The following is a 24,083-nucleotide window of genomic DNA, read 5'->3' as shown; positions in this document are numbered from 1 at the left end:
CTGGTCACCATGAGTGAAAACAGATGATCAGTAGAAAGAAAAATCGAAGTGATGTTGCTTATATTTAGTAACAGATATTTATAAATAAAACTGAGAAACACAAGTCTCCAAAAACAAGTGTGAGCCAATGTATTTAATTCAGAAATTTGAATGTATATGATTATAGGAAATCAGCAAAATAAACCATATTGGCTGTTCAGAATTCAGATTTGAGCTACATTTGCAGACCAATGTATGACACTGTAAAATTTGAAATAAATAAACTGGCTTACTGGTGGAGAGAAAGTGTTTTTTTTTGGGGGGGGGCAGAACTGCATACCATTGCCAAGCCGAAGCTCATTCAATCTGTGAGCCCTTTTCCTTTTTTTTTCATATTCACCTATGTCCAACATTTTCATTCCAATGATCAAGCTACATCCTTCCCTCACTGGAACACACTAGTGATTGGTCCCTTTCCCTGACATTCATTGTGACATAAGTGTGATTGCTTGGTTTTTCTATACCACTGAATTTAGTATGACATTTTTTGTTAGTCATTTATTATGTTTTTGATAACACATATATAACTAAAAAGTTTTTATTGTCATTTGTATTTGCTGATTACAATTCCATACAGAAATTATTTTACATTGTATTGATTTTTCTGTTGCAACTATTTTTAACTGTATATTTGATTTTTTCGTGGAACACTTGTAATGACTTTGAGGATCAGGTGTTTCCAAAATCACAAATGTAAGTACATGTCATATTAAGGTAAAACCTTAATAAGGCTCATTAAATCAGGTATTATTGTTTAAAAGATAGCTTAAATATAGTTAAATATAAAAATTCTAGAGGTAATGCATATAGCAAATTATGATCTTTAGAGATTAGCATTTTTATGAGATCAAAACCACTTGGACCTCTTGTTTGTACTACATAGTAATGCTGTGTAATTTAAATTGATTGTACCAACCTGCGTCAGTGATATAACTTTGAAAATTTTTTTTAATCAGCTGTCAATGCTAGTTTGTCACAAGATAGCAAAACTAGACTTTTCATTTAATAATTAACACATAACAGACTTTTTAATCCATGAGTAGGGATAAAAAATATTTTAAATAAAAGTAATTTTTTATATGCATTCTTTAATTTGTTTGTCATCTATGTTTTATATTTAAATTTTTATCTGAAAAAATATTACATAACACAAAAAGTATATTTCTCATAATAAATAATGCATTTTAACAGCATTTTTTTGTTATTGTTATAATAATCCAAGGATTCTAAAAACTATTCTTGAATCAACCTCTATTAAAAAATGGTTTTCTTTATCAATGCCTATATATTTTTCTCTATATGCATAAAACTATCATAATACGAATAATTTGACACATATGAATTAAAGATAACAATTAGACTAAAGATATGAACTATAGTTTTTAAAAAATGGTTTATTAGATTTGTGTTATATTATTTTTTGTGTTATTACTACTTTTTATTTTGCAAATAAAAATCAATTTCCAGAAACAAAATTGCAGATTCTTATAGCATAAAAGTTTGATTTGAATTAATAATATAATGGCTGTGCTTTTGATGTATTGATGCAATTTTTTTTTTTTTTTTTATCTTTGGCATAAAATTTAATTTCTTAAATTAAAGTAAAATCCTGTGTGTTTAATTTAATTCTTAAATTACCTTGTTAAAAAATATTCAATCTGTTTCTTGTTTTCCGCTTAAAATTACTAGCTTGACTAAAGTCTGCTTATTCTAGGTATAAAGAGGGCAAAGTTCAGTTGGTTTAGTATTTTATATGATTTCTTACTTACTGCATAATAGAACTTTATATCAATGAGCAATTAATTATAAATTTTATTAATATATATTTTTTTAATCAACAGGATCTTGATTATGCCGATCAATTGCTGATGAACCTTCCTCTTTCGACCCTCAGTTGACCTTTTGATCATCATTGTCCCTTTAAAATTTTATCAACCTCCTTTGCTAATCTAATAAAATACTGACCCCATTGGGAATCCTTGCATTATAATCAAGACATTTAAAAATAATGTTATTTAGATTTCTGAAAAATATTGTGTTTGGCAGAAATCTTGTTGTGAAATTCAAGCATGGTCAAGTTTTTTTCAAATGGTTAAAACCCTTGTACAATTGGTTCTGTCTCTTACATGTTCTGAAAAGTTGTTTTATTTGGTACGTGGCCTAATACAATACCAATGAAAATTTTTCACATCTTCGATTTCTTTTCTGTTTAAACAGCCTTGCCATATAATGGTTATTGATTTTGTACATTTCTATACTACTCTGATTATACTTGTATTTATTAAATTATAAAATTATTTTATCATACTGTTCAATAGGTTTTTATTTTATGTTTTTAAGATGCATGGGAACCAGAAGGTGAAACAGAAATTTCTAACCAAGCTGATAAATCTGGTAAATTAATTTAGCTTTTGGTTTTGTAAATATTATTTATTTTTTAATTGCGTCTTATATTCTAGATTGTTTGTTTTCAGGTAAAGGAAGGAAAATACGTTTTGCTGATGAAAAGGCTTCCGAGTCTGTATTTGAAAGTAATGAAACAAGAAAAGAAGAGAAAAAGGTAATAATGTACATGCTAAATGAAAATAATATTTAAGTTGCTTCTTAATTTATAGCTGTCATTTTTATTAATGAAATTTTCATCAATTAAAAAATTGAGTACACAACTAAATAGTATATTTCAAAGCAACTGAAAATACATAATCCATATATTATGAATTAAATTTAGTTTTTCCCTTTCTTTTGAAATGTAACTTAGTTCAAATAGTTTGTTTCCTTTTAAATATTTTTACCCTTATACGTATAGAGAATTTTATATTTGCTTTATATGAATAGAGAACATTTGTTAAATTCAAATTTCATTCCTTGCAGCAATGGTGCAAGAGAATTATTTTAATTTAACTTTACTATTTTCTTGTGAAACAATTTTGTTAGTATTTAGCAGCTTTTAGCTCTAATGACCTTGTTTAATTTTACTTTTTTCAAATATAGCTTAGTTCAAATAGTTTGTTTCCTTTTAAATATTTTTACACTTATACAAATAGAGAATTTTATATTTGCTTTATACAAATAGAGAATATTTGTTAAATTCAAATATGGGAGAAAAATAATACTTCAGGTATTTTTAATTGTTTTTGCTTTACAAGAATTCTTAAAATGTTGTTATTATTCGTAATATTCTTCTTTGCTGTATAAATATTCTTAGGAATACAAGTATTTTTAAAGTGAACTATTTTGCATAATATTCCATTTTAAGAATACATGTATAATAAAGTAATTTTTAATTACTTTATTAATTTATAAATTATTTTATTATTTTAATTACATTATTAATTTATTAATTTTTATTATTACTTTTTAATTTTATTACTTTATTAATTTACTAATATTTTAATTTTTATTGTTTTACTTTAATAATTAAATGAATAATAATTTATATTTTGCAATAAGTTAAAATGTCAAAATAGTAATTTATCTTGAAAAATATTGTAATATTGCTATTGCTTCTGAAATTTGCAATTTGGTTTGTTTTAATTTGTGACTAAAATGTTCTTCAACTTTTCTAGAGCATGATACTTGAAAGTATGAAAATATTTCCACAATAACAAAAGTGTATATAGAACTTAAATATTTATTTAATAACATTATAAGCATGTTAAAGAATTCAGTTTTTGCCCAAAAATTCAGAATTTAATTTATTAAATGATGTCTGAGTTTGAACATTGATAACATTTTTACTTGGAAGTTTCTTCTTAGTATTTGATTATGAACTTTCATTGTTTATTGCTATAAGTTATTAAAATCCTAAAACAATGATTCTGAAAAAATTAAATATTTCAGGTGACTAAATTATGTGTTAAGAAATTTCAGAATTATTTTGCATTTTTATATTTTTTTTATTTATAAATATTATTTCCAACTTCTCTCTCTTTTTTATGGTCTGTAAAATTATTTCTTTAAAAATGTGTGAAAATTCTAATTATTTGAAAAGGGAAAAGACCTTGAGCCCATGGATACATTAGATGACACTGAGGCTACAGACGATACTGAAAAACAAAAAATAGAAGATATACCCATACCTCCCATGCCTCATTCAACACCATTACCTTCTGGTCCTCCACCTCGATTGCCTCAAGGTTAGTTAATAATTTTTCACTGGATTATAGATATAGAAATAGGTGCATACTAACTTTATATTATCAAAGTGGTCATCATTGCATGATATGTTACATTTACATTTTTTAGCTGCAGCTGTTTTTCCTCTTTACTAATTCTTTTATCCTAAATGTGAATTTTTTTTTCTGTAAGATTTAGAAAAAAGGGGGGTATGCTGAAATTATGATATTTTGCTGTTGCCACAGTAGTCTAAAATAATTCATGTTCAGTAAAATACTGGAAGTACAGGTTTGTATTATTGCTCAGAATTCCAGAATCGCTTGTCATTAATATGTACAGTTGCTGAAAGAGATTGTGAATTGAACATATGTTTCCATTTGGTTCCATAAATTCTTAACTGTGATTCACTGTGGTACATGCAGATGCTATACTTTCTTAAGAGCATATGCTTCTTTAAGTACTTTATAACTCAGAAATGATGAGGATAATAATGTTGCTTATCCCGGGTTCTGGCATTAGCCATGGCTAACCTATGTCTCATGAATTCTGGAGAGTGCATTTTCATTTGTCATTGGTTATAGATTTTAAGCCTCAGTAGTGGAAGTATAACATTTTGAATTTCATGTTTAATTTTGCTGAAGAATGCTTCAGACAGAGTCTTAATATCCTTTTCATATGTCATTAGTCTGTTCAGAAGAGTTTCAAAGCAAATAAATTTTTAAATATCTCTTATTTATAGACACATTACTAAGTGTTCATCTCCTGCCAGTAATTTATATCAATTCAAATTGGGATGGGCGTTGGCTCCACTGATATTCAGTGCTGAAAGATTGCATTTCGATGTTCTGAAAGAACTTAGAGAACTTAATTTGCAAATTTATGTAATGTATGCTGTATACATCTTTGACATTTGTGTGATAGTGTAAAAATTGTATTGCAATTTCACAAAGTTCATATATATACTAGATCATATATTTTCAGTACTTACAATAATACTGTATAAATTATTTGTAATGATAAATCAAAGAGCACAACATAAATATCAGCTACCTTTTTTTCCAAATATTAAAAGGTTATGAATATATTAATATTAAATTCTTACTTATTTCAAAAAAATTATTTGTTTTTCATCAGAATAATCTTTGTATTTTTTCTGTTAAAGCTATACCAGTCGCTTTATATATATATATATATATATATAAAGGTTTTAGCATATTTCCTTGATGTTCAGTGTAATGAATTTGGTTTGCTTTCTTCATGGCTGTAATTGTTATTATAATGATTACTCATATGACCTCATTTTTTCATGTAATCAAGTGAGAAGTTCCTCAGATTGTGTGCGAATAACCGCCACATGAAATTTAAATGTGACTCAAAGGTGAAATAACTGTACAACCTCCAGTTATGCTGGGGTGAATGGTGTCCAGTCACAGACATAGTTTGCTGGAGCTTGCATATCTTTCATTACTTCTCTCTTTATTTATTTATGATATCAGGAATGAATATCTACTGAGTTTTGTGAACCAAAGTTTACTACAGATGAATCACATTATGACTGTTGTTTGGAAATATTACATGAGAAAGGCATTTGTGAATATCTTAATATCTTGCCTTAATGTTAAAATTGATGATTGCAGCAAAATTGTGGAAATTAATAAAAACTTGTTCACAAACAGAACAAATTTGATGTATACCTCATGACTTTCTTGTACAGAGTATTAAATTATATGCAATTTTTCTGCATTTCATTTAAACATATTGAATTAACAGTTAACGAATTTTGAATTAAATCTACTTCGTCGATAGTGCATGAACCACAATAGAATAAAGACACTCTTTCAAGTTCAATATATTTATTTACCATAGCAACACTTTGGTGCTAGATTGACTTAACAGCATTACATCTCATTCATTTTATAACTCAGAGTGCACAAAAATTGTATCATCTGAAGAATTACCACATTTTTTATTCAAATACTATAATAAATCTAAAGCGATGTGTAAAAGAAATTAAACAAATAAAAAAGAACAGTTTTTCACAAACAATTCAGCACCGCTTACCTAATGCGTATGTGCTCCTAACTAATTCAGTTCTCACTTCGCGGCAAGGCAAAAGTACATGAGAATTCAAAATACTTTCATTAAAAATTGAAAGATATAGAAAAACATGAAACAGCAAGCACAGTTAAAACAATTAAAAAAAAGAATTTTTACAATTAAAATTAGAGTTTCTATGCAAAAACAAGCTAATAACTTAAATGATATTTCCAGATTGAATTAAGCAATTCGTAATAATAATAAAGGAGACATTACTTGTTGTGAAGCTTAGTGTCTCTAGATTGGCAACAAATCCACTATTCTGCTGTTTCAAGTGTAAACAAATATAGCTGCAAATCTAATCAAAAAGTAGGCTTAGCTGCACTTAAAAACTTTTGCTGATAATTCCACAATTATCGCATGCAGGTTAAGTAAAGGCATAAAAACCTTAACCGGAAGATAAGAACAATCATATAATTCAATCATGTTTAAAGCAAAAAATGCACAATTTACAAACATATAAGAATAAAGAAACTGAGCTCACTGAGAGTAAAAGAGTGGATTTTGGTCTGGCCGACTGCAACCAAAATGATACATGTTTATAGCAGTCCTATATATAAAATTTCAACGTTCTGAGGCTACTCGGTTTTGAGTTATGCAAGATACATATATACAAAATATCTCTTCAGAATTAATTTAAAATCAGTTTTATAATGTTTTTGGGGAAATAGAGTCCTTTATTCTGTCCTTACATACAGATGTCATGCAAAAGCATTGTTAAATTGTATTTGGTAGCGGTCAAAATGAGTATTATCTTTGAAATATGATACCGAAATTTTTCGCGATTACAGTACTTCCTTTTTACTTCGTACAAGGAAGTAAAAACATCAGCAAGTAGTGTTTTGGGGGATTTGTGTTGCTCTATTTCATTTAGTAGCAAAGCAGAAGCATGAGGAAAGGATGAACCAAAAATGTAATGACAGGTTTTAATGGAAAACCATATAGTTTGCATTTAAATTATGAAAATCAACATACCTGTAACTACGTTTCACCCACTGATAAGAAGTTTTACTGTATTTTGTTTAATCTTGAAATAAGTTTATTTTAGTTTAATGTAAAAGTTGCAAAAGTCTGATATCATAATTTTTATAGTATTACTAGTTTCAACATTCTGTGTCATTGGATATGCTGTTATTGTTTGCGTCTTATTGTCAGAGGCAGTATAAAATTCCCAAAAGTAATTTTACATTTCAAGTTTTATTTCGAAGAAGCATTTTATATTTATTTACATACAATTAATTTCTTTCCATTCAGTATGTTTTTGATTTTTAATCTTTTCAAAAATTGTAGGTCCTCCTCCTAGTGTCCAGGTGATGTTTAGGCCTCCTCCTTTAAGAGCCAGTATACCTCCTCCTCCTCGTATGCTGCCTCCTGGTGTACCTCCACCTCCTCCAGGGAGACCCACCTTACCACCTCCTGGTCTACCTATACGACTAGGAGCTCCACCAATCCGTTTGCCACCAGGTCCACCTCCAGGTAAAATCTTATTTTATTTCTTTTAAATTTGTCATTAAAATTTTATTAATAATATATATGTATATTTCTTATATTTTATGCTCATTGTCAAAAATCTTTTTATATTGTTATTATTGTTAACAGTATAAAGCTTACAATATTATTATTATAAACAATATAAAGTTATAAATGCCTTTATTTAACTGATTATCAAAATGTCATTACTTAACTGAGGTCTAAATACCTTTATTTAACTGATTCTTGTAGGAGAATATATATATGAATTTAACAAACATTCTCTGTTCGTAAAAAGCAAATTAAAGTTAATAAATATAAATGAAATTTAACGCAAACAAATAAATGATTGATTTTTGTTGCAAACTAATCTACAATATCATTTAAATTCTGAGAGCATATGTAAATCAAGTGCAAGTATCAAAATCCATTAATAAATATAAAATTCCAAAAATGATTCAATCCTAAAAAATTTATTTATAAAAATGCATAAGTGAATGATTGTTGAGCAGGCAGGAGACAGACTTATCAAGGGAAAGTTGCCTCCAAACCTAACAATCATTCAATTTGTGCTTCGTCATCCATGTAGGCAAGGGTAAAAGTCAAAACCAAAAGTAATACCAAATGTGGTGAATTACTAAAAAGAAATTTAAACAAGTGGAATTTCGAGAAATTAGCAATTAAAAGACCAGAATTAAAATTAAAAAATAATAAATAAGAGTAGAAAACCAAATTTTCGGAAAACCAAAGCATTTTAGAAACTCTTTCCTACAGAAACTTCCCTGACACGAATTATAAATATAAATAAATAAATAAATACAAACTAGACATTATCTATAAAAAATAATAAATTATACTTAAATAATACTAAAAAGGCAAGGAAATAGTAAGTTTTAGTTTAACTTACCAACTATATTTGTTTTTGGGGAGTGGAGAAGCATTGCCAAACTAAGTGATGTTAAGTAGTGTGTTCTGCAAACTTTAAATAGAGGGCACTAATGTAAGGTTGAGTGTAAGGCATATCTGTGATCAATTTAAAAAACCTATTCTGTAAACTTTTAAGTAATGTAAAATGTGTGTTCTGTTTTAAAAATGTGTAAAAATATTGTAAAATGCAAACTGTAATGTTATGTGAAAAAATATTGTGCAAAGAGTTTTTAGCTAACAAGGCCTACAGCAGTGGTTGGTAAACTCAGGAATGTGCACTGTATGTGGCATGGGGAACTATCTTTAATAGCAAGCAAAACGATTTAAAAAAAAAAAAAAAAGTGTAAAATTTCTAAGTGTCAGGGGTATTTATTAATTTGAAGAAATGTGGCAACAGACATCCACAATGTCATAAACACATTTTTCTATGTCAAAATATTTGGGGTTAATAACTGTACAGCTTTCAAACATTGCAAGTTACTATATGCTGTTTGCAGGCAACAGTTTGGAAATGCTTGTTTTTAAGAAAGTTAGTCTGATGCAGTGTGACTCATGAGTACAATGACAGAGAGGAATCTGAGTTTCAGTCTTCTAATGAGCATTTTCTTGTGTCGGTTTAAAAGCACCCAGATGTATGCTAAAAAACCAAAATTAGATGCTCATTTTTTTTAAAGCTTTCTGGACTAGTGAGTACGCATTTATACAGCAATTTCCCCCCCCTTCTTCTCTGGATTGTGAAAGTGTAACATTTCTGCTTTCCAGTGTCACTGATGACAAAACCAGTGATGTGAATGATGTGTCGTAGTTGCTGTAGTGGCTTGTCGACTGAGTTTAAGATGAACTGGGCTTCTTAATCCCACTTCATGCTACAATTATGGAGAGGACACTGCTTTCATGTTTCTTAATTGCTTACAAGAGCAAAATATTGATGTTAAAAATTATTTTGTGTTACCACTAATGGAGCTTCTGGTTTAGTTTGCACTAAAAATTGTTTTGTAAACCTTTAATTCAGGTGTTTTAATTGCTAATTTCTCAAAATTCCACTTGTTTAAAATAACTTTGGTTTTCTACTCTTATTTATTATTTTAAAATTTTAATCCTGGTCTTTTAATTGCTAATTTCTCAAAATTCCACTTGTTTAAATTTCTTTTTAGTAATTCACCACATTTGGTATTACTTTTGGTTTTGATTTTTGATTTTACCCTTGTCTACATGGATGACAAAACACGAATGATTTGGAGGCAACTTTCCCTTGATAAATCTGTCTCCTGCCTGCTGAACAATCATTCACTTATGCATTTTTATAAATAAATTTTTTAGGATTAAATAATTTTTTGGAATTTTATATTTATTAATGGATTTTGATACTTGAACTTGATTTACATATGCTCTCAGAATTTAAATGATATTGTAGATTAGTTTGCAACAATAATTAATCATTTATTTGTTTGTATTAAATTTCATTTAACTTTATTAACTTTAATTTGCTTTTTACGAACAGAGAATGTTTGTTAAATTTAAATTTCATTCCTTGCAGCAATTTTGCAAGATAATTATTTAAAATTAAATTTAACTTTATTTTATTCTTTTGAAGCATAAGTTAATAAAATATAATTTAATTTATTAATAGCTTCTTAATTCCTCATTTTTAATTTGGGTATTTAGTTTCTTTATTCTAAAAACAACAGCATCTCTGGACAGCATTATTTCTGGATGAATCTATGCCAGAGATTGCATAATGTTGATGTAGTTATTTGGGAATCTAAATTCTTGAGAACTGAAACCTTTCTAATGTAAACTAAAATCTTTCTCTTAACAGACTGCCATATTGGATAAATGCATACTTTTAGCTTCTTCCTCTGTGCAGCTTAGATGTCACTGTGCTCTTCCTGTTGCAATAGTATTCAAAAATGTAAATGTTCTTGAATGTGCTAATTAGAGTGACAAATGATTTGTGGGCACAATGTGAATTTAAATAAAAATGGAATTTAATCCAGTTCTACTTCTTCCTCTTCAATATGGGTCTTAGAAGATGAGGAAATGTGGCAACTGTTGCTGAATCTGTGTCCAGAATAACATTATCAGTTTGTAAACTGAAAGATGTTTTTACCTTAGACACAAGTTTGGAAAGGAGTTCTGCAGCACACAACTCCAGATAAGGAATGGTTATTACTTTAATAGGTGATACCTGAGATATGCTGCAAAGCAAAGTCACTTTCACTTCGCCAGTTTCAGACATACAGTGCAAATAAATATCCTCACTATATCGCACCTTCAAAGCATCAGCTAAACAGTGGAGCTCAATATCTTTAATTGATTCTATTAGAATGTAACGAGGAACTTTGATTTATCTTAAGTCTGGTAAGGCATTTTGAAATGTCTTTCACTCTTGTTGCTCCTGGAAAGGAAGTGGATCATCCCAGTCTAGATGTAAAAGCCACAGCTTTTGCAGAAACTCTTAGCACACATGATTGCAGGTTCCAGAAAACCTAAAGGATGAAACAGTTTAGCAGTTTCTGCTAAAACTGAATGCTAAGTACAGATGTTAGATGAACTATACACAATAAAATTAAAAGAGTCTTGTTCTGGATTCCATCTTAAACCTAGAGTCTTTATGGTGCTTTGTGAAGATATCTCAAAGTGATACTCTTTTTTGTTTTTCGAATGAAACATGTCCTAAAAGAATTCTTTTGTTTGAGCACCACTTGTGCAATTCCATTTTTGAAGATTGTAGCATGGCTATTAACTATTGTTGCAATTCTACAACAGAGGTGACATCCTTAGGTGATACACAATATCATAAAAATCGTTGAGTGTAATTTCAGAATACTCATTTTCATCTATCGGTAGTTGCCTCAAAATCCTTGTTGCTAAAAAAGACACTGATTTTGTTCCATATGTTACAGTAAGTAATTGATAAAGTTTTGCATGCATCATTCAACATTTTTTTTTTTTTTCAAAGGATTCATTGAAGTTTGCTCGCCTCAGGATCTATAAGAATCTGCTGATACATTTTGCATATATTAGCAATGAAAGCTACCTTGTGTTTTCTAAATCATAGCAGGATAGAGAACAGATCATCATGCACCAACAGTGCAGGATTTACATATAAGCTACACAAGCTATAGCTTAGGGCCCCTGTTTTCTTGGGGGCCCCTCAAAAAACTCTCTAAGTATCCAAAAAATCATATTTGGCACTGACATATAATATCTGGACTTGCACTGGTGTGCAAAACTTAAGCAAAAGGTGTTCTTTTTGCCATAACTCCACAAAAATTATCTGAGAGACATGAAATTCAAAAATTAGAGACAGCATTTTGTATTTAAGCGATGATGAAAGCATGGTTGTGCAAAAATGAATACAGTGTGTGCAGTATGGAGTCAAGCAACAAAAGGCTTTATGGAACTCATAGCATCCTTACACATGATTGTCTGTATAAGAGGAAGAACAACAAGCAAATGTTCCTTAGTATGGGATATGCCCTCCCCTTACTACAATGGTTACTTCACCCTGTCTCTCCATACTCAGCACCAGATTGTCTAACAGGTCATGAGATAAGAGTGCCCATTCCTCAATCAGCATTTGTTTTAGTTTGTTGTGTGTTCCTCGGAGGACGTAATTGTACCCAAAAGCATCCCACACTTGTTCTATGGGATTTAAATCAGGGGAGTATGCTGGCCAATCCATTTGAGTGTTATCTTCACTTTCCAGTAGTTTCTGAACTGCAGGAGTCTGGTGTGGCCATGCATTGTCATCCATAAAAACAGTCTGCTCCAGTGGCACTTCAGAACAGATGCACATGGGGAAAGATCACCTCCTGACAACAGCGATTTCCAGTTACAGAACCTCTGTCAAAAACAGGGTGCTCTGTCCACCCATGCAGCATAATGCCTCTCCAGATGAGAACTCCAGGACCACCGTAATGGTCTCTTTCCGTGGTGTTACTAGGATGAAACTGTGTCCCGACCTCTCTCCAAATCAACTGGTGTTTAGAATCTCTTGTAGCATTAAAACGACTCTGATCCATAAAGAGGACACTACTCCATTGATGAGATGCCCAGGTTTGTGCTCCTTGCACCACTCTAAATGGTGCCGCCGATAGCTAACTTTCAAAGGGAGGCAGCGGGCGAATAGGCCACATTTGTGAAGGTGTCTGGACACAGTAAATTGCAACATTTGTTGCCCCGTTGCTGTACACATTTGTTGAACTTTGCAGTTTGGTGACTGTTTTGGGCTTTTTCGTCTGCAGGATGATATATTGGTCATCCGCTGCAGTTGTTTTCTTTGGGCGACAACCACCAACCTTTCTAACAGCCGTACCAATTTGTAAGGCTTTTCAAGTGCACGAAATGACACTTTTGTTGATTCCGAACTCTTCAGCTACGCTGGTCACTCTACACCCCTCCTCCAGCTTTCCGATCATTCTTCCAGGTGTGAAGTCATCCAGGTGATTTTTTTCTAGCCATATTTCACGAAAGAATTCACTTGTACTTGAAATGAATGTCTTTAATTGCGTCTTCGTTCTTCCTTTTGTTGTAGTCATAAGTTGACCGTGCCTAGCGCACACATTTTGGATTCGCTTACATCGCCTGTGACGTTTTCTTCCTGATATTTGCGTACTCATGACCTTTTTACTGAATTGCGTGTTCATTGTACTTATCTGCAGTTTCATGGCTATGTGATTAAAATTTACATTGTTGCTTAAGTTTTGCACACCAGTGTATAAAGGGCACCATATCTCGAATAACTCAGGGCCTTATCAAGTCTAAATTTGGCCCAGTGCACCACACCTTCATTCATCAAACAGTTGTTTAGGGAAAAATCAGACGATGAAGGAGCCGAAGCTTTGAATACTATGCATGACTTAGTTGTTCTGCTCTTTGCTCTATAAACACCATGGTGGGGCATTATGTATTTAGAAATTTCAGACACAGTCTGCATTTTTTGCATATGCTCTAATGCATCATGAATTCACAGTACATCTTAGAAATGTCAGGAGTTTTGTCTAGTCTCTTCCATAAATTATCTAACCATTGTGTGGCCAGTTGCGAAGAGTCGCCCAATTGTACATCTTGCTTTATTGGTAGAGTCTTTAACATATCTACCCGTGATAACCCGATGATGTGTTTTCACAAAATGATCCTCACATACTACTTATTATTTCTTATTGAGAGAGATTCTGTAACAGCTTCAATTTCCAAAAAAGATTTAATTAGTGAATATAAGTCTTCTTTGAATTTCATAAATCTGCACCGAATCATATTGTCTGAATTTGAACCAAAATTTACACTGTTAGCAATGTATCTATGTATGGAATTTTGAAAAGTTAAATTCAAATTTCATGGATGAATTTGATCAGCTTTTAAAAGCTCATAAAAACATTCTTGTCCTAAAAAGGCATCTATTTTCTGTGGTTTATTGAAATGAGGATCTGCTTGTTTAATGTTTTGAAGAAGCTGTGAAAATGAAAAACTAAAATAATTCACTAGTACTAAATCCTTAATTTTAGTTACAACAAAGAATTCAAGAGCTCTGTGCTAATCACGCTTGTTTGATATCACAGCAGTGAGCTTGGATTTTACCGATAAAGCCATTCCATTTAAACATAAAACTGATATGTTATTATTCCTTTTTATTCCAAGTTTAGTAGTGAAATCTTAGGTGAAGGAAGAACACTGACTTCCACTGTCAAGAAAGGTTCGACATGCAATAAAATTTCCGCAAGAATCTTTAACATAAATAATAGCAGTAGATAACAATACTTCACTTCATTTTGATGTTAACAATTAAAAACATATATTTTTATCTATTTAATAATTTAATGGAGGCATTGCATTTTGTTTTTCTTTAGTAAGTTAATTTAGGCGAGTAAGCAAGGACTCTGTTTCTTAAAAGTGATGTCTTCGTGGAAGATTTTTTTAGGGAAAATGCCAAAAACTCTATGCAACTAACCCACTTTCTAGAAACTGAACTAAGCACAACTACTAGCATTAAATTGTTTTATCAACTTAATTTAAAGTGGGGTCTCATTCTTGTATTACAAATGGAATAGCCTACAAAGTGTTGATAAATAACTGATTATGGCACAACCCATGAAGTCTTGTCTTGAAACTGTGCAGTGATAACTCAGTTGGGAAATACTGTTAGAGAAACTGGATTATATTTAGATTTATACTGAAGTTTGCTATGTAAATCCCTAGACAGTTAGCTCATTTCATTAGGTAACTAACTGTTGGGAAGAGGCTTCACATTGCTGTCTAAATCTGAATTAATTGAAACATAAGTAATTTTATTTAAGTATCGAATAATTAAAATTAGTATAAAAATTCGAGTTCAAAATTTGTATCCAGAATTTTTCTTTTAATTAAAATTTTCTTCATAGTTTTCTCGTTGTAGATATAATTTTTACCGCTATTTTACATCTGACTCTTAAGCACATTTTATAAAAATAAATATATAATAATAATATAGTTTTAACATTTGCCAACTAAATATTTGTTAAAAATATTTTAGGCATGCCTCCTCCAAGACTTTTGAGACCACCTACAGCTCCACCACCTCGATTACCAGCGACTCCATCATCTACTCCTGTTCTTCCTCCTAGTACAACTGCAAATACAACTACAACAGCTGCAACAACACCCAGTGTGACTGTGCTTAGTGCACCACCTAGTTTAATGCAGCGGCCTAAAGTTTTAGCAACAGAAGAAGAGACACAAAGATCAGCAACAATAGAAGCCAAACCCCAAATTAGAAATCTGAGTGCTGATGTTATGAGGTTCATGCCAACTACATTAAGAGTAAAGAGGGAAGATCGACATAAGAAAGGAGGATCTAAAATTGGAGCAACTTGTAAGATTTCTCATATTTATTTGATGATGATATTTGTGTATGAATAGTAATTAAACTTTTTAGGCAATTCCTTCTGTTAATTAATTAATATTATTGTGTAATGAATCTGTACTGTATTGATAGGTTATTTAAATTCACATTAGTTTTCAATATTATTACTGTACATTTATTTGTTTACACAAATAAACTTTCTAGATTGTATTGTATGATGAAAACTGAATTCATTAGAGTTGCCATGCTATCTGGAAAACCTGAAAAACCGGGAAGAGTCGGGGAAATTGAGGGCCAACGTTGGAAGCAATTACTTTTTTGGCAAATTGTGTATGGTTTGACTGTCATTAGAGCATGAGATATGAGGGATGCAGCCCGACCCTCCTGGCAGACTTTATGTTGCCCTATGACCTTTTTGCGGGCTGCGCCAAAACTATCATTAGGGCAGCTCTGAGCCCTATATCACGTATCCTTCGGGCGGCTGGCATGGAGCCAATTTTTGCAGTGCCAATCAGATTGTCTTTCAGACTAGCAGAGCAAGTTTGCAGCATCTTTGTTTCCAGTAACCCCCTGAATATGTTATGGGCAGCTGGTGTAGAGCCAGTTTTTGTAGTGCCAGTCAGATAATTTTTTTCAAGTATAGTCAAAGCAAGTTTCCAGTATCTTTTTTTCCTATACTGGATTTTATTTTTGATAATTAGCATTCATTTGCTGTATCTTTTTATTAAAAACAATTATTTTTTCAGCGTACTATGGAAGAAGCTATTTTATGTACCCAAATATAGAATGAACTAGGAAATTAATGACTGAACTATAGAACTTCAGTAATTCATAGAAACAAATATATTTTCAGTTTTTAAATCTTTGGCAAGTTTACTGTCTGTTTCTAAAATATGTAATAATATGTATGTTCAAACTGTAGAGAAAAAATAATTTTTTGAACAAAAAAGGTATCTTTAAAATTTATTAGGGCATATCAAAGTCTTTCATGTATCATTATTGTTTTTGCATACAAAGGATTATAACTGTTTATTTTATACAATGGCTGAATTTTCATTATGTAGCTAGGCAGAATTCCAGAATGTAGTCAGAATCAAACAAAGCCATATTTGGAACATTCTTTACATTTAATATATATGAGCTATAATAATAACTCGAGTTTTCTCTCTGGACTAGATACACATGTCCGTCATCTGAAACCCAAAGTTATCAGATTAATTAAAGAAAAGGAGATAAGTACTAAACCCAGTTAATAAGTTATGAAATGCAGCAAGTTGTTATTTCAAAAGCTTATGAGTTTCTTCATTACTCCTTCATATAATTCACTGAAAATTTCTTTAAGGACAGTTTGAAATAGTTCAGTAACTGGCTTAGTCATAATTAGTACGTGCAAGGTCTTATAGAAGACCTTTTTTTTTAAGTAGTGCAGTTTGAGAGATGTATGCTATTTTATTATACATTATAGCTAAAATGTTGTATGATGTGTCTCATTATTAAGATTTTCTATAAAAAACATGCAGCTCTGATCCTGTAGTAAAAGATTTTGGGTCGATTACTAGCTTTTAATAAAGGTCATTATATCTGCCAAGCTTTCTATTCAGAAAACAAATATTTTCAAAATTATAGGGGTGATGAGCAGCATGATATGTTTGCACTTCTTTTATAAAATAATAAGTATACACTCTATCATACAGCAAAAGGATGTGCAAAAAATTCTTCAGATTTGCTAGAGAATAAAGTTTTTGTATATATTGCTGTTAAATTTCAAAGATAGATGAATTTTAAGAATAAGAATTTTTAGCACTTATCTATTTTCTCAGCCTCTTAGAAGTCACCAAATTTTCCGAATATGACAAATATGCATATAAACATTCTTCAGGCCAGCAATCTTTCAGTCAAGCAAAGTCACCAATTTCTATTCGTTCTTTTTATTATATTCCAAGCTCTATTAATTTTTGTAGACAAATCATGATATTTTTTGCCTTAAACTCAATTATAAAATATTGCTCGTGTAATTTGTCAGCAATGGAAGAAACTGCATTAAAATTGCTGTACGAATACATTATTTTGCCAAAAAATCTCTAAAGAGAACAATGATGAGATGCATCTTGTAGATAACTTGTGTGCAGTACCAAGTTTGTGCAGTTTTAAGTGAAACTGGATCACTGTGTGCATGGGGAGAAGAAAGGTCTAAGAAATAGAGAAGGGATTTGCGAAAAATGTAATTGTCTTATTTTTTATATACCATAGAATTCTTATTTAATAATTAAAATTTGTGTTTAATATTTTTAAAGTGTGTTTGCTTTTGATATGTGTATAATATTTCCTGAATTATGATAAATATTGATATTTTGAAAATGTTTCTTAAAGAAAATTGTGAAATTTGCTAACTTGCACCAATAAGTAATTTTTACCTTTTTATCTATAAAAAATCACTAGATTGCACCAAGGTAGTTGTGTTAATATGTAAGTACCAACTATTCAGTCAATTCCAACATTTGCCAATATCAAGTAATAAAAATTCAAGTTGTCTTCTGATTAAATTTTGGGATTTTTATCAATATATAGTGGTAATTGCTGAGATTCACATATGTAAGTTAATTCAAAATAATTTTTAATGAGTTGTTACATACCTAGATCACCCTACAAGGTGTAGCCAGTAATATAACTCACCCTACAAGTGTAGCGAGTACTGTAACTTCAGAGGAGGGGAACTTTGTCTTGCATGAGGGTTGAACTCGCACCAAAAGTTTCAATCTGTTCTAATCTCTGTATCATTTGTGGTTAAAAATTCAGTTTATTTGCGGTATATTAAATAATTTCTAAGCAGTGATAAGTTACATTTCCCTTCTTAATGTATATTAGTAAAATTTTACTATAATAATAAGTAGCATTACTCATACATAAGCTAATCAATAATTTTTTACATTTACCAATAACGGTTGGTAAGAACTATATATTGCTTTGTATTTTGGATTTTAATTGTTTAATAATTGATTAAATTTGGAATTTACCAGTAACATATAATGAGATAATGAAATTTACCAGTAGCATATAATGAGATAATGAATCTATATCTTTTGAAGGATATGAAATGTTAAAGTTCATTTTAATTACCACAAACTATTTAATAAAAATATTTGACTAATTACAATAAAACTAGCTAGTGAACTAATAAACATAATATTAATTGATCTGTGTAGAAGTTATGTCAGAATCAAGTTTGAGGTTCTAAAATAAGCATAAAGGTGTAAAATTTCACTAAAAAAACTACAATTTTTAGAAGAGAATAATCAGCTTAAAATCACAAATTTATAACTTTTCTGCTGAATATGTTGTCATATGTATGAGATATTTATAGTTTAATTCAAAGTATAAAAGATATAGACAACAAAATTACTTAATTTAAAAAAATATTATAATATTTTTTTTTTTTAATTTAACAAATTCTTATCTTATTCTTTTATTTTTAGTTTTATTCTTACCTTCTTAGTCTGTTCTCATCTTATTAAGTAAATTACATGTTCTATATGCAGTTTCTACAGAACTTTTATTAAACCAAAACCATTATTTATTCCACTATATTATAAGGATGCGAAAGTAGGGAAAAGTCTTATTCAGTAAATTTTTTTTTTCTCTAAACTCTTAAATTCCAAAAGAAATTAAATGTTATTTTTGGAAAAACAAGAATTGAGACAATATACAGCAGAATCCTGAAAACTCAACCTAATGTAGACTGAAAGGTCTTTGAGTTATCAAAAATGTTGAATTTTGTGGAAGAAAGGATGGATTATTCACAACTTGTAATAGGTTATCTAACACCTAAATCTATGGCAATTAAGGCTTATCTCTTAAGGTAGCTAATTTCATTTCCATTGTCATGTTAATTTTGTTTTCTTCTTCAGCATTCTCACTAGTACAGACAGTATAGGCCAGCACCTCAGTAGTGCCGTAGATGATTGGGGTATTCCTGTTCCTAGCTGACTGTTAAGCTTCCCTTCTAGTTTGAAATTGAGAATGTCAAAAGATTTGAATCGAGTTTGTGGTATTTTTTTGTATATACATTTACAAGCATTATATATTAAATAAAAAAATTAAGAGTAGTTTTCCAGTATAGGACAACATATGCCAAACAGTTTTCTCTAGAAAGATATATGCATCAGTTTGACATTTTCAGCAAGAAAGTACATTTTCACCATCAACTTATTTTGATTTTGGTAAAATAAAGTTTTGAAAACATCTGAGATATCTTTCTAAAGTTAGTTTTCTCAATAAACAAGAAACAAAATAGAATAACACTGTTTGAAAAACTTTTTATTGATAATATTTACTTTGAAAACAAGAAGGGTGTTATAGCAGAAAAGATAACACATTTAATTTAATAGTGGCCAAAAAGTAATTTCGGTGTATATATCTTTCTATAAAAAGTTACATGGTGCATGTAACTTTGAATGAAATGTCCAAAGTACATTTACTGAGTAAAATATGCAAGGTGTTTCATAGATCATGGGACAAACCTGAAGGGGTGGTGGAGTCTACTAAAACATGCATTTTTTTATTGGAATGTAAGGTCTAAAGTGACGGGTTAAGGCAGGAATGGAAAAAAAAAAAAAAAAAAAAAAAAAAGGGAGGAAAATGTGTTCATGTACAAAATCAATGCAAAGTGCTTCTTTGTAGCAATACAGTATTCACAGTAAATGCTCAAAATTGCGACCACCAGCAGTAATACATGCTTCGTAATGTTGCAGAAGGGATTGACGAACATTTTGAAAAACGACAGGCATTTCATGCATGCATGCAGCCACAATGGGAATCAACGAGAATCTCATAAATGATGCTCTTCAGATGGCCCCATTAAAAAAATCCAAGCTGGATAAATCTGGCGAACTGGGTGGCCATCAAATGTGTTCACCACAGCCAATTCAGCGGCCCGGAAATGTCCTATCCAAGTAATTGTGGACCCGCACGTGATTATGGGCTGGTGCACCATCAGCTGGAACCACATGCGTTCTCGAACGACAGCCAGAACATCCTGCAGCAATTTCGGTAGCATTTGTTGCAGAAAAGTATGATAACATAAGCCATTTGTACGTGCAGGTAAGAGGTATGGGCCTATGAGGTAGTCGTTAACAATACCCGCCTACACATTCACGGAGAAGCGGGTTTGGAATGCATGTGGACATGTGCCGTGTGGATTATGAGTTGCCCACACGTGCATGTTGTGGCTATTGAAGATGCCGTCCTGTGTGAAAGTTGCCTCGTCCATGAATAGCACATCCAATGGGAAATCCGCCTGCGCCACGCACTGCTGCAAGAACCAGTGACAGAAATGAACTCGAAGAGGGTAATCTGTCTCTTGCAAGACTTGGACTCTCTGCAAATGGTATGGGTGAAAACCATTTTCATGCAATATTCTCCAAATGGTGGAATGACTCAGCTCTAGACGACGTGCAATAGCTCTTGTACTTGTTTGAGGTGATTCATGCACAATGTTTAAGATGGATTCTTCAATGCGAGGTTGTCGTGCACTTCTTCTTCCACTTCTAGTGTCAGAGGTGGCTTCAAATGACCCATTTTCATGGAGAGACTGATGCAACCTCTCGAACATTGTGTGCTTCGGCATATGCCTTTTTGGAAACCGTTCCTGGTACAACCGTAGCACTGCTCTGCCGTTCCCATTAGCAGCACCATACATGAGATGCATGTCAGCTTTTTCCCTGTGTGTAAACTCGCCCATCAACCTCGACATCAAAGTTGAGTATCATCCTCTGATGCATCGGATCGGGGTTTGTCTGGCTCACTACCGCTGCATTGGCAGCCAATCACAGCTGTAGTTCCTATTACTGTTAGTGTTCCCTTTTTTGAACATTTATTGTGAATACTGTATTGCTGCAAAGCACTTTGCATTGATTTTGTACATAAACACATTTTCCTCTCGTGTCGTTTTTTTGCGTTCTTGCCTTAACCCATCACTTTAGACTACATTCCTATACAAAAAATGCATGTACGCTCCACCACTCCTCCAAGTTTGTCCCATGATCTATGAAACACCCTGTATACAAGATGTCTCTCTTTTATTAATATATGCTTTTCTCCCCCTCTAGTTGACCATTCAAAAGACAACTATCCATCTGCAACAACTATATCGAATCCATCTGTGTCTGCACCTACGAAAGATGATGCTTACCAGCAGTTCCTTAGAGAAATGGAAGAACTCTTGTAACTGTAGCATTAAGTTTTATTATTTGTACATAAATTTATGAAAAATCATTATAAAAAATAAAAATGCTGTAAAAAGTTTTTAAGATTGGAAATCATTTGGACTGTGTGTAAAGGATAGAAAAAGTAAACATAATGCTTTTAGTCAATGTTCATATGCAGAGAGATGTATTCTGGCACATTTAATTCTTCCCTGAAATTATCCTAAAGAATCAGTGCATTAGAATCAGATTAAAAAAAATAAATACCTGATTAATGGTACTACTTTTGTATGAATTTCTTAAGAAATTTTAATATGGAATGAAATAGGAAATAGCAACAATAGGGTATCACTCAGTTTGTAGTAATAACAATTATACACAAGAAAAATTATCCTTTGATAAACAAGAATAGTGTGATTTACAGGGCTATCTAAAATGTGTATAAACAAATCAGTCATTCTGAAACAAGTTTGTAAAGGGAAATTTATGTTGTTTTTTAGAAATTCTATTATTTCTATTTTTAGATTTATTTCTATTATTATTAGATTGGAAATTGAACTACCTATAATATTATAACAATTTTGATTATGTTAAAAAGTATTAACACTTATCTGGAAATGCATTAATCAACATAACTCTTAGGCTTAGCTCATTCATTTCATTCAAATTATATTCATATGTATTAAGAACTTTATTTCTGTGTTTAGCATACTCTTCAGTGTTTATTTTTTATAGTTGAGAATAATTGATAATTATTAAAATTTTCTAATATAATAGAAATTTAACCATTCTATTATAAACAGGAATAGGCAGCCTGAAAAATTAATTAATACTCATATTATTGTTCTCAAAATGTTTTGTTTTGTCAACTATAATTATATTTTCAAAATATAACTTATATTCTGTCTTGTAAATTAATGACCAGTTATTTTATTTGGAAATACTTCATTTGTCCTTCATGTCTCTTTGATAATATAATAATGGCTTATATTTTAAAGGACAGTCAAATAATGAAAACAAGTTACAAATCCTAATTATAAAGATCATAGTTATAAATATTTATGGATATTTGTATGTGTGATATTAAAATAACTTTAGTATAAATTACAAAGTCCAAGATCTGGGCTCATTGGGACTTCAATTTCAGATTTGAGATTTTTCTCGATACTATATCTAGTAAATTTAAATCTAGTAAGATGGCATGTAGAAATTATAAAATTAAAAATATAAAACGGGGATTTATGAAATAATGAAGCATTTATGACCTTTAGGTAATCAAATTTTGAAAAAAAAAAAAAAAAAAAAAAAAAAAAAAAAAAAAAAAAGCTCAATATTTATTTGTTTGCTTTATTAAACATTCACTATTATTGATAGTGATATTTTCTGGATTTAAAACCATACTACAGATTTTGCTATCTGTAAATTTATTGTTAATTGTGGCATTGTCATCACGATGAAATATTTCTGTTATATCACTTCATTTATTACCACTTCTCAACATTTCTTCACAAATTCTATTAATTTGGAAATTTTGCTTTTTGTTTGCAATAGTTTAAAATTTTCGAATTCGTGACTGACTGTAAAGCTTAGTTAATGTTCACTATACACTATTAGTGATGAGATTGGTGTCTAAAGGCATATTGTGCCAAGTAAATTTTGTCTCCCTTCTGTTGACAAAGTTAACTCTGAATTATATTAGTTTAGCTATTTAATAACTTTCAACTATTTTCTGCACATACATACCTTACCTGAGTCTCAAATAAATAAATTCCCTCATATACTCATACGTATTGAGGACCGGCACTAAATATTTTCTGGCTAATGGCTTTCTAAATTGTAAACATTTTGCATCTTTGGATCTTCCAGAAATTTTAAAACTTTGCCATCTCTTAATTTTGTTGCTTGGTGCTTCTCTCTACTATAACAGTTTTGCCTCTCGAAAATTCTGCTGCCCGGTGCGGCCACACCAGCTCGGGTCCATTCCTGAGCTTAACTGAAAATCAGATCAGTTATTCTCAGTTCAAACAACACTAAATGTAATCTTTTAGCACATGAGTATCATTTACAGAATCAGTTTTTAAAAAATGGAAAGAAATTTCTTTTAAATTTTTCATCAATACACTGAATACTTCACATAGGAATTAGCTGAAATCCATAATCTTTGGCAGGTGTTTTGTCAACATGAAAGGTTACCATGCTCTCTGGTATTCAGTTACTAATATTAACCCTTTGAAGCATGCACTATTATTTTTATAATTTTTTTAAATCAAAATCTCTAGAAATTGAATATTATGATCCTAGAGACAAATAATATATGAATTAAAAAAAAATCTACTCTTGCCCATTGTTCTGTGGGTGGTGGTCGCACTATGAAACTACTGTGCGTCGAG

General features: G+C 30.8%; 1 protein-coding gene across 2 annotated transcripts in view; it reads left to right on the top strand.

Moving 5' to 3' along the window:
- LOC118204405 (uncharacterized) overlaps positions 1-21,793 on the top strand; it is a 49,823-nt gene extending 28,030 nt beyond the window's left edge. For both annotated transcript variants that reach the window (XM_035376737.2, XM_085818206.1), the window contains 6 exons: positions 2,380-2,433; positions 2,514-2,599; positions 4,031-4,175; positions 7,543-7,728; positions 15,164-15,502; positions 21,598-21,793. In XM_035376737.2, the coding sequence (XP_035232628.1) occupies positions 2,380-2,433; positions 2,514-2,599; positions 4,031-4,175; positions 7,543-7,728; positions 15,164-15,502; positions 21,598-21,716 (929 nt within the window). In that variant the 3' untranslated portion in view covers positions 21,717-21,793. The remainder of the gene's footprint in view (positions 1-2,379; positions 2,434-2,513; positions 2,600-4,030; positions 4,176-7,542; positions 7,729-15,163; positions 15,503-21,597) is intronic.
- The last annotated feature ends 2,290 nt before the right edge of the window (positions 21,794-24,083 follow it).

The sequence above is a fragment of the Stegodyphus dumicola genome, chromosome 6, assembly GCF_044657685.1.
Source record: "Stegodyphus dumicola isolate Sdum_Otavi_A_Nest chromosome 6, ASM4465768v1".
NCBI classification, from domain to species: Eukaryota; Metazoa; Arthropoda; class Arachnida; order Araneae; family Eresidae; genus Stegodyphus; species Stegodyphus dumicola.
This window is presented reverse-complemented; position numbering and strand designations above follow the sequence as displayed.